The 11,607-nt window shown below is 28.5% G+C and overlaps 1 protein-coding gene across 1 annotated transcript; it reads right to left on the bottom strand.

The window, feature by feature from the left end:
* Positions 1–5,794: 5,794 nt before the first annotated feature.
* Positions 5,795–11,607, bottom strand: LOC148167712 (aldo-keto reductase family 1 member A1-like). The gene is made up of 5 exons (XM_088045043.1): positions 11,444–11,607; positions 11,022–11,393; positions 6,261–6,508; positions 5,955–6,212; positions 5,795–5,901 (listed from the first exon to the last, which is right to left on the bottom strand). The coding sequence occupies exons 1-5, from the start codon at positions 11,513–11,515 to the stop codon at positions 5,871–5,873; spliced, it is 981 nt and encodes a 326-aa protein (XP_087901169.1). The 5' UTR covers positions 11,516–11,607; the 3' UTR covers positions 5,795–5,870.

Genomic DNA, 11,607 nt, shown 5'->3' with positions numbered 1-11,607 from the left:
TCCTGTCGTACACTATTTTGCCGCTTTATTTACATAGTGAATATAACTATCTTGAAAATTATTCATAATGTTACTTACTTCAATGACGTTTTGGTTATGGTTTTGTGCCCAAGTTTTCAATTTTCAAGTTTTAAATTGCAACTGGAATAGTTTATTTCTCAAAACTTACTTTGCATCATGTTTGAGGTTAACTGCAAATGTCAGCTGACAAATCGAAACTCACATTTGTAATGAGCGGCAAATTTCTTTGACATTTCATAGCCACCCTTGATGCTAGAAACATCCTGCACAACATTGCCAAAACTTGTTAAATCTCTATTAAAAACTTCCTGTAGCACCAAATGTTTAATTAATTATTGATTAATACACTCAACTTTGACAACGTGTTAACCTCAAAAATCGCTACATTCAATTTTCCCCTGATTTTCTCCCTAAAGATTTGAAAGCCTGATTTGCACCCAAAAATTTTTGAAAATTTACACAGGAGTACTATTAGTACTTTAATTGTGTCCGCAAAACCCAGTAAAGAAAAATATAAAACAAAACATCTAAAACATGAAAAATACACAGAATCTAGAGAAAATGTGAGGAGAAGCAGAAGAAGCAGAAACAGAAGCAAACTATTTCAAAGAGTAGTTTGTCCTTAATTGCATATTTTTAAAAATGAATAAAATCTGCAGCTCTTTTAAGAAATAACTTGCATTTTTAAACATGTGGCAATAAAATGAGGAAAATTATGTTCTACAAGGTGTTTATAAATGTTTCTAGCATCAAGAGGGGGCTTTGGAATTCCTGTCATGCGCTATTTTGCCGCTTTGTTTTCATAGTGAATATAACTACGTTTACTTTTAGATTTTAATTTTAGATTTTTAGGCTTCAAACCACAAATTAAACAGTTTGTTTTCAAAACTAACTTTGTTCAATGATTGAGGTTAACTACAAATGTCATTTGAAAAATCTAAACTTTGACATTTCATAGCCACCCTTGATGCTAGAAACATTTATAAACACCTTGTATAATTTCTATAAGTATCGTTAACATTTCTAGATTATTTTTTCAGCCTATGCATGCGACACTTTAACACTCGGTATATTACAAACTAAAGCATTCTGGACAAAATTATATACAGTGCATTTATAACGCATTATCTTTTCGAAGGTACTAAAATTTTGTTGTAATTGCATGATTTTTTTAGGATAGTCAACTCCATTAAGTGCAAAATAATAAAAAAAGAAAATCTAGAAAGTTTATAGAGAATCTAAACGGAACAAAAACAAGAAAAAAATAAAAAACCTCTTGTGCCCGGGGCCTAAATTGACCTTAATCCGCCTCTGCATCCAGATACAAGGTGTTTATAAATGTTTCTAGCATCAAGGGTGGCTATGAAATGTCAAATAAATTTGCCGCTCTTTATAAATGTGAGTTTAGATTTTTCAATTGACATTTGTAGATAACCTCAATCATTGAACAAAGTTAGTTTTGAAAACAAACTGTTTAATTTGTGGTTTGAAGCCTGAAAATCTAAAATTTTGCCACAAAACCGTAACTGAAAAGTCGTAGACGTAAAGTGACATTTGAAATAGTTGTGAACATAGTTATGTTCACTATGAAAGCAAAGCGGCAAAATAGCGCATGACAGAAATTCCAAAGCCCCCCTTGATGCTGGAAACATTTATAAACGTCTTGTATCATTTTTCTATTGTTTTTTTTTTTAGAGTTACCAAATGACAGCCTTCGAGCTTTTTCTAGTCGAAATGAAAATTTCTAAAATTTGCAATTTGTGGTCTAAAATTTTGTAATTTCGTACACCTAATAAACGCTTGTTAAAAAGCAAGTCTACCAAATTTGACAGCATTAGTATTAAAATTGTCTAATTTACTGGATCTTTAAAAAAATCTAAAATCTAAAATTGCCAATTCGTGATCTAAAATTCTGTAATTTTGTACACTTAATAAAAGTCTCTAAATTAACAAGTTTACCAAATTTGGCAGCCTTAGCGTTAAAATTGTTCAATTTACAGAATTAAAAAAAAATATTGAATTTTGGAATCTTCCTAGTCAAAATGAAAATTTAAAAAATTCGCAATTTGTGGTCTAAAATTTCTGTAATTTTGTACATTTAATATACGCCCGTTATCTAACAAGTCTACCAACTTTGACAGCATTAGTATCAAAATTTTCGAATTTGCAGGATTTTAGAAAAAATCTAAATTTCGACTCCTTGCTATACATGAAAAATTCTAAAATTCGTAATTTGTGATATAAAATTCTGCAATTTCGTACACTTAAGAAACGCCTTTAAGGTAACAAGTCCACTAAATTTAAGAAAATTAGCGATAAAATTGTTGAATTTACAGATTGTTTTAAAATGTGAACATTGTGTTCTTCCTAGTCTAGAAATAAAAAATTCTAAAATTTGCAATTCGTGATCTAAAATTTTGTAATTTTGTACATTTAATAAACGCCTCTAAAGTAACAATTGTATCAAATTTGACAGCGTTACCGTTAAAATTGTTCAATTTATAGAATTTTAAAAAAATATGATTTTCGAGTTTTTTTTAGTCGAAATGAAAATTTCTAAAATTCGCAATTTGTGGTCTAAATTTTGTAATTTGGTAATCTTAATATACGTCTCCTAAGTAAAAAGTATCCAAAATTTGACAGGATTGGGTAAAATTGTTGAATTTATAGAATTAAAAAAAAATTGAATTTTGAGTTCTTTCTTGTCGAAATGAAAATTTCTAAAATTCGGAATTCGTGATCTAAATGTCTGTAATTTCGTACACTTAATTAACGCCGCTTTAGTAACACGTCTACCAAACTTGACAGACTTAGCGGTAAAATTGTTCAATTTACAGAATTTAAAAAAAAATAAATTTTGAGCTTTTCCTAATCGAAGTATGAATTTCTAAATTTCGCAATTCCTGATCTAAATTTCTGTAATTTTGTACACTTAATAAACGCCTGTTATCTAACAAGTTTACCAACTTTGACAGCATTAGTATCAAAATTGTCGATTTTGCAGAATTTTAGAAAAAATCTAAATTTCGACTCTCCTATACATGAAAAATTCTAAAATTCGTAATTTGTGATATAAAATTCTGTACACTTCAGAAATGCCTTTTAGTTAACAAGTCCACTAAATTTGAGAACATTATCGATAAAATTGTTGAATTTATAGATTTTTTTAAAATGTGAACTTTAAGTTCTTCTTAGTCTAGAAATAAAAAAATTCTAAAATTTGCAATTCGTCATCTAAAATTTTGTAATTTTGTACGCTTAATAAACGCCTCTAAAGTAACAATTGTACCAAATTTGACAGCGTTACCGTTAAAATTGTTCAATTTGAAAAGTTGAAGTTGAAAAGTCTAAACCCATATTAGTAACGAGCGGCAAATTTATTTGACATTTCATAGCTACCCTAGATGCTAGATACATTTATAAACACATTGTATTTGCACATAAATTTCAGGACTAGAATAGAAAAGAATTTCGCAAAAAACAAAATGGCCCCAATATCTCAATTTGTGAAAAAATGGACAAACTGCATTTTGAAAGTCTGCAAAATGGCGGACCGACTTATGTAGCCAAATACAAGGTGTTTATAAATGTTTCTAGCATCAAGCGTGGCTTTGGAATTCCTGTCGTACACTATTTTGCCGCTTTGTTTACATAGTGAATATAACTATCTTGAAAATTATTCATAATGTTACTTACTTCAATGACGTTTTGGTTATGGTTTTGTGCCCAAGTTTTCAATTTTCAAGTTTTAAATTGCATTTGGAATAGTTTATTTCTCAAAACTTACTTTGCTTCATGTTTGAGGTTAACTGTAAATGTCAGTTGACAAATCGAAACCCATATTTGTAATGAGCGGCAAATTTCTTTGACATTTCATAGCCACCCTTGATGCTAGGAATATAAACACCTTGTACATTTCATATTGTATATCAAATAAAGAGCGAGGTAAATTAAATTAAATTAAATTAAAGGAAATTAAACACTTTCATTCCTAATAGGTGCTAATTAACATAACAGATGGCTATTTCCCTTTTTAACAATTACACCTCTAAGGGCTGATAATAATTTTTAGAGCAATGTCATCAGACTAAATTAAAGTTTTTTTGAAAAAAGTTGAACGTTGTGGAAAGGGGTTGAGATTGCCACCCTCTCGAAGGTGGTGGGGCTATGCGCGATAAGTGATTTATTTGTGATTTTTTGATGTCAAGCTTATGAGGCTACATTTCTATTAAAGGTTGAAATTAATAATAATTGTCGTTAGTTAGGTTGAGGGTTGAGTTTTACCCTTTTGTCCACATGTAGAGGCAGAATATTGATTAAAGATGAAGCAGAAGGTCATTTAGGTTTCATTTTGCCAAAAATTGTGTAGAAAATGAAAGCCATTTTGGGGTACTTAATATCTGAATTTTTTTTTAAAGTGCTGTAAAGTCCAGTTCGATAAATAGAAATCCATTTTGAGGTGTCGAAAACATAATAAATTTGAATAAGATTTTTGGCTCTTTTCATTGATTTTTACATGTTTCAATTGGCTTGGTCCAGAAATAAAAAAAAACATTTTGGGTCTTTTTTGGGTACTTTTAATGTAATTAAACTTTACTAATTAGGCTTGATTTTTGATGATTTGACAGTTTTCCAAGGTACTAATTTTTTGGTGGTCTATTGATTTTTGAGTATTTTTGGGCGCATAAAAAATTATTATTTTTGAAGGATTTTATGTCTTTTTCGGTTGTTTGCTTTTGGGCAAACAGCTAAATATGTTAGATTCTGCCTTGATTTTTAACACGCCAAATGCCCTGGTCCAGAATAAATCTGGGACTTTTACATCGATTTTTTATTAATATCGATTTCGCCAAAAAAACATCGATTTTTAATACATAGGAAAATATTTTTAATTTCGATGTATCATTAAAAATCGATGATTTTTATTTTACACTCTTGATTTTGGTGACATTTCGTTTGGATGGTTGTCAACGAATAGAACCAAAGCAAGGCGGGATTTACTTGTGCTGCGGTCTAAATAAAGAAAACTGGAATTTAATTTAAGGAAGTTATATTTTTGAATTTTGTTTATTCTTATTAATCTCGAATTTGTTATTTTTTTTGTAATTTTATTTACTTATTAGTTTGTTTATTATTAGGTTTTTATTTATTCTTGTTTTTCTCGTATTTGTTTATTATTTTGTTGCTTTATTGAGAATTTTAATTATTTTTGTTTTTCACACTATGCTATATTGAAATTTTTATTTATTATTTTTCAAAATGCATGTATCGGAGATCGATGTAATTGTGCTTTTGTCGAAATTGAGTTTAACATCGATTTTTTTTACTCGATGTTCCCAGAGTTAGTCCAGAAGTAAAAAGCCATTTGGAATGTCTAAAAACTAATTTTTTTCTTTGAGGAAATTTTACATTATTTTGAGAGATTTCAACAGTTTTTTCGAGTGCCCAATTTTTGGTAGTCTACAGATATTTGAGTACTTTTGGAGTGCATAAAAATTAACGCTTTTTGAAGGGTTTTAGTCTTTTTTCGGTTGTTTCTGCACTATTTTTTAAGACGCCAGAAGTAACATTTTATACTCTTTTATACTTTTATTTTTTCAAATTTTAATACCTTGGTCCACAATTACCAATTTTCAAATTCTTTTTAGCTTTGGGATTGGGTACCGTTTTTTCGACGATTATTTTTTAAGCTAAAAAATTTTAGTTTCGAAATTTTAGATCAAAATTGTTGCTTTTACAGCGGCGCGAGTTCTGGGACACCTGTATTCAAATTATTATTTATTTTTTGTTAAAAAACGTCAAAAACAAGTTTTTATTATGAATTATTGCACAACTTTAGGCCTTTCCTTTTACCACGGATAGTCTGGATGATTGTGTACGCTAAAAAATAAATGTCATAAATTCATCCTAATCCCAATTAATCCACTATTTACCCAAACAACTTGAAATCATTGGCCCTAGCTGTCTCCCCAACATCCAGACTGCTCAACTCTCTCATATCACCCTCGTCCAGACTAAAATCAAACACTCTAATATTTTCCTGAAGTCGCTTAGGCGAAACGCTTTTAGGAATAGGCGCGATTCCCTTCTGGATCAAAAATCGCAAAAGAATCTGCGCCGGAGTCTTTGAGTGTTTTTTCGCTATCTTGCTAACAACAGCATCGCCGAGGATATTAGGCAGCTCTTTTTCCCTACAAGAAAGTAGTTGCGATCGTAACTTGAAATTTGCTTCGTCTTACTCTTTTCCCATCTGCTTCAAGAAATTGTTGTATCCAGGAGATCCCAAGGGTGAAAATGCCACGACTGTAATCTCATTCTTCTTGCAGAAATCAACAAGTTGCGTTTGTTGCAAGTACACATGAAGCTCGACTTGCAAATTCGCTGGTTTGATTTTTGCGTTATTTAAGACGGTTTGTATCTGGGATATGTTGAAATTAGACAATCCGATGGTTTTTGTCCTACCAGCTTCGACTTGCTCCTCCATTTTCTAAGAAAACGCTTAAATTAAATACAGGGTGATTTTTTAAAAACGGCAGGCGTTGTAAATTTTTTACTTATAAACCGATTTCAAAAATTTTAAAAACAAATGAAATGGTCGATAATTTTAGAATTTTTCAAAATGTCTTAGTATCTTGTGGAAGATATTAATTTTCTTGATTCAGAAATGTGTAGTATTGTTCTACTTTTACAAAAAATTTAAAAAAATATATCAAAAATGAAAAAATTTAGGCAAAATTTTGAAACAAGAACTATAAAAAACAATCGAACTAATCAAGATTTGCATAGTTTTTTTTATTTGTCGATTATCTTAGCAGTTTTAACGCCAAAAGAATGAAAATTAGAAGTAAAACTACTTTTTACAAGCGTATGATTGTTACCAAATTGCAAAACTTTTAAAGAAAAACGAAAATTTTTAAAAATATTCAATTAAAATTTCAAAATTTCTAGTTAATTACGTAGTTTTAATAACCTTAATGCCTAGAACAATAATATTTGCAAATATTTCTACTCTCGATGCGCTTGCAAACTTCACCAAAGCACACAGAATTTTAGCTGTTAAAAAAGAGATTTTAGAAAATTTTATTTGTCAAGCTATAATCTGAAGTATAATTTGACTTTTTTATTAATTTTAACGTCACGAGAATGCAATTTCGCAGTTTTACTACCTTTGGCACCTTTGTTGCCTGTAGCAAAGTACAAAATTGTAAAGCAAACAGAAAGAACTTAAAAAATATTTACTTTAAGGATGAAGCCAAAATTCAAAAATTTGCAAGTTATTGCTTAGGGCTGATAATCATTATGCTAGAACAATGAAATTTAAAACTGTTTTTACTTTCAAACTTCACCAATGTACAATGTTTTACACCAAGAAAGAGATTTTAGAAAAGTATTTTTAGCGCTATGAATAAAAATTTCCATAGTTTTCTGTAAAATTCGACCAAAGTATTAATTTTAAAACCACGAGCATGATATTTCGTTTTTTGCTAATTATTCTGACACGTTTATTGACAATTTTCAAAATTTTTGAGAAAAAAGATTTTTTTTTAGGGCAAAATCAAAATTCAAAAATTTCTATTTATTTGCTGAGCTTTGTTAACTTTAATTATCAATTATCAAAAATTATCAAAAATGAAAAAATTTAGGCAATAAAAGTTAATAAAATCTAGGTGCGTCAAATGATACAATACCGTTGTAATGTCAAAAAGCAGGAAATAACAGAAAAGATTGGCAATCTTTTTTGAAATTATTGATAACAAAAGACGATGATAATTACAAATCAGAAAAAAAATCTACTTAATTTAATTAAAATACTGTTGAAACGCCATCGCGATTTTTTTCATTGCACAATTGACACCATGAATTTTATTAAGTTTTATTGCCTATTTTTTCAATTTTGATATTTTTTTTAAATATTTTTTTCTAAAAGTATAACCTATTACACATTTCTGAATCAAATGAAATGGTTGTTAATTTACGATAAACTGATAATTTTAGAATTTTTCAAAATGTCTTATTCAACTTTCTTATTTTAAATTGGCACCCATATATTTTTTTTCATAATTTGGGAGATATTAATTTTCTTTATTCAGAAATGTTTAGTATGTTCTACTTTTACAAAAAATATCAAAAATGAAAAAATTTAGGCAAAATTTTGAAACTATAAAAAAATCGAACTAATCAAGATTTGCATAGTTTTTTTATTTGTCGATTATCTTAGCAGTTTTAACGCCAAAAGAATGAAAATTAGAAGTAAAACTACTTTTTACAAGCGTATGATTGTTACCAAATTGCAAAACTTTTAAAGAAAAACGAAAATTTTTAAAAATATTCAATTAAAATTTCAAAATTTCTAATTAATTACGTAGTTTTAATAACCTTAATGCCTAGAACAATAATATTTGCAAATATTTCTACTCTCGATGCGTTTGCAAACTTCACCAAAGCACACAGAATTTTAGCTGTAAAAAAAGGATTTTAGAAAATTTTATTTGTCAAGCTATAATCTCTGTATAATTTGACTTTTTTAGTAATTTTAACGTCACGAGAATGCAATATCGCAGTTTTACTACTTTTGACACCTTTGATGCCTGTAGCAAAGTACAAAATTGTAAAGCAAAAAGAAAGAACTTAAAATATATTTACTTTAAGGATGAAGCCAAAATTCAAAAATTTGCAAGTTATTGCTTAGGGCTGATAATCATTATGCTAGAACAATGAAATTTAAAACTGTTTTTACTTTCAAACTTCACCAATGCACAATGTTTTACACCAAGAAAGAGATTTTAGAAAAGTATTTTTAAAGCTATGAATCAAAATTTCCATAGTTTTCTGTAAAATTCGACCAAAGTATTAATTTTAAAACCACGAGCATGATATTTCGTTTTTTGCTAATTATTCTGACACGTTTATTGACAATTTTCAAAATTTTTGAGAAAAAAGATTTTTTTTTAGGGCAAAATCAAAATTCAAAAATTTCTATTTATTTGCTGAGCTTTGTTAACTTTAATTATCAATTATCAAAAATTATCAAAAATGAAAAAATTTAGGCAATAAAAGTTAATAAAATCTAGGTGCGTCAAATGATACAATACCGTTGTAATGTCAAAAAGCAGGAAATAACAGAAAAGATTGGCAATCTTTTTTGAAATTATTGATAACAAAAGACGATGATAATTACAAATCAGAAAAAAAATCTACTTAATTTAATTAAAATACTGTTGAAACGCCATCGCGATTTTTTTCATTGCACAATTGACACCATGAATTTTATTAACTTTTATTGCCTATTTTTTCAATTTTGATATTTTTTTTAAATATTTTTTTCTAAAAGTATAACCTATTACACATTTCTGAATCAAATGAAATGGTTGTTAATTTACGATAAACTGATAATTTTAGAATTTTTCAAAATGTCTTATTCAACTTTCTTATTTTAAATTGGCACCCATATATTTTTTTTCATAATTTGGGAGATATTAATTTTCTTTATTCAGAAATGTTTAGTATGTTCTACTTTTACAAAAAATATCAAAAATGAAAAAATTTAGGCAAAATTTTGAAACTATAAAAAAAATCGAACTAATCAAGATTTGCATAGTTTTTTTATTTGTCGATTATCTTAGCAGTTTTAACGCCAAAAGAATGAAAATTAGAAGTAAAACTACTTTTTACAAGCGTATGATTGTTACCAAATTGCAAAACTTTTAAAGAAAAACGAAAAATTTTAAAAATATTCAATTAAAATTTCAAAATTTCTAATTAATTACGTAGTTTTAATAACCTTAATGCCTAGAACAATAATATTTGCAAATATTTCTACTCTCGATGCGTTTGCAAACTTCACCAAAGCACACAGAATTTTAGCTGTTAAAAAAGGATTTTAGAAAATTTTATTTGTCAAGCTATAATCTGATGTATAATTTGACTTTTTTAGTAATTTTAACGTCACGAGAATGCAATATCGCAGTTTTACTACTTTTGACACCTTTGATGCCTGTAGCAAAGTACAAAATTGTAAAGCAAAAAGAAAGAACTTAAAATATATTTACTTTAAGGATGAAGCCAAAATTCAAAAATTTGCAAGTAATTGCTTAGGGCTGATAATCATTATGCTAGAACAATGAAATTTAAAACTGTTTTTACTTTCAAACTTCACCAATGCACAATGTTTTACACCAAGAAAGAGATTTTAGAAAAGTATTTTTAAAGCTATGAATCAAAATTTCCATAGTTTTCTGTAAAATTCGACCAAATTATTAATTTTAAAACCACGAGCATGATATTTCGTTCTTTTGCTAATTATTCTGACACGTTTATTGACAATTTTCAAAATTTTTGAGAAAAAAGAAATTTTTTTTTAAATATTTACTTTTAGGGCAAAATCAAAATTCAAAAATTTCTATTTATTTGTTTAGCTCTGTTAACTTTAATTATCAATTATCAAAAATTATCAAAAATGAAAAAATTTAGGCAATAAAAGTTAATAAAATCTAGGTGCGTTCCTGTCAAATGATACAATACCGTTATTGTAATGTCAAAACGCAGGAAATAAGAGAAAATATTGGCAATCTTTTTTGAAATTATTGATAATAAAAGACGATGATAATTACAAATCAGAGAAAACATCTATCTAATTTAATTAAAATACTGTTGAAACGCCATCGCGATTTTTTTCATTGCACAATTGACACCATAAATTTAGATTTTATTAACTTTTATTGCCTATTTTTTCAATTTTGATATTTTTTTAAAAAATTTTTTTGTAAAAGTAGAACATATTACACATTTTTGAATCAAGAAAATTAATTTCTTCCAAATTATGAAAAAAAAATAAGAAAGTTGAATATCGCCCAAAAGATACTAATACCATTTAGAAAAATTCTAAAATCATCAGTTTATGGTATATTAAAAACCATTAAATTTGTTTTCTTAATTTTTGAAATGGGTTCATAAATAAAAATTTTTAAAAATCACCCTGTATGAGCGTAAAATCGACGTACCTTCCAAATAGCAGCGTGATCGTTTTTAGGCTCTGGAATGACTTGGTTGTTGGCTAATTTGGGAGCACCGGTAGCTAAATCGCACTCGACACCCATCGCAAAATGAATTAAATACAAATCAACGTAATCAAGCTGCAGGTTTTTTAAAGACTTCTTCATGAAAAATTCCACGCGGTCCGGGTGAATTCCTTGCAGTGGCAGTTTTGTAGTGATGAAGACGTCTTCTCGTTTTAGTTTTCCTGAAATGAACCACTGTTTTAACACGTCGCCGATTATGTGCTCATTTTCATAGGCAGCAGCGGTGTCTATGTGGCGATAACCGGCCTCTAGGGCCACATTTAGGGCTGCTTTCAGTTCATTTTCGTCTTTAGCCTGCCATAGAAATCAAGGAATTGAGCGGTTATTGTTGGTTTGACACTTACTTGCCAAGTTCCTAGACCGAGAGCCGGCATTTTTAGGCCTCCGGGTAACGTGAAGAAAATATTTGCGGCCATTTTTCTAATTTTAGTGGTTTCAGGCACACACAAACCTAGCAATTGATCGTTTTATTGGTGATAACTACATTTTTAAGGACTTTATCTTTTGA

This window comes from Gnatocerus cornutus, chromosome 9, assembly GCF_029298725.1.
Source record: "Gnatocerus cornutus isolate USDA-ARS CGAHR chromosome 9, icGnaCorn1.1, whole genome shotgun sequence".
NCBI classification, from domain to species: Eukaryota; Metazoa; Arthropoda; class Insecta; order Coleoptera; family Tenebrionidae; genus Gnatocerus; species Gnatocerus cornutus.
The sequence above is the reverse complement of the archived record's forward strand: the minus strand, read 5'-3'. Positions and strand labels throughout refer to the sequence as shown.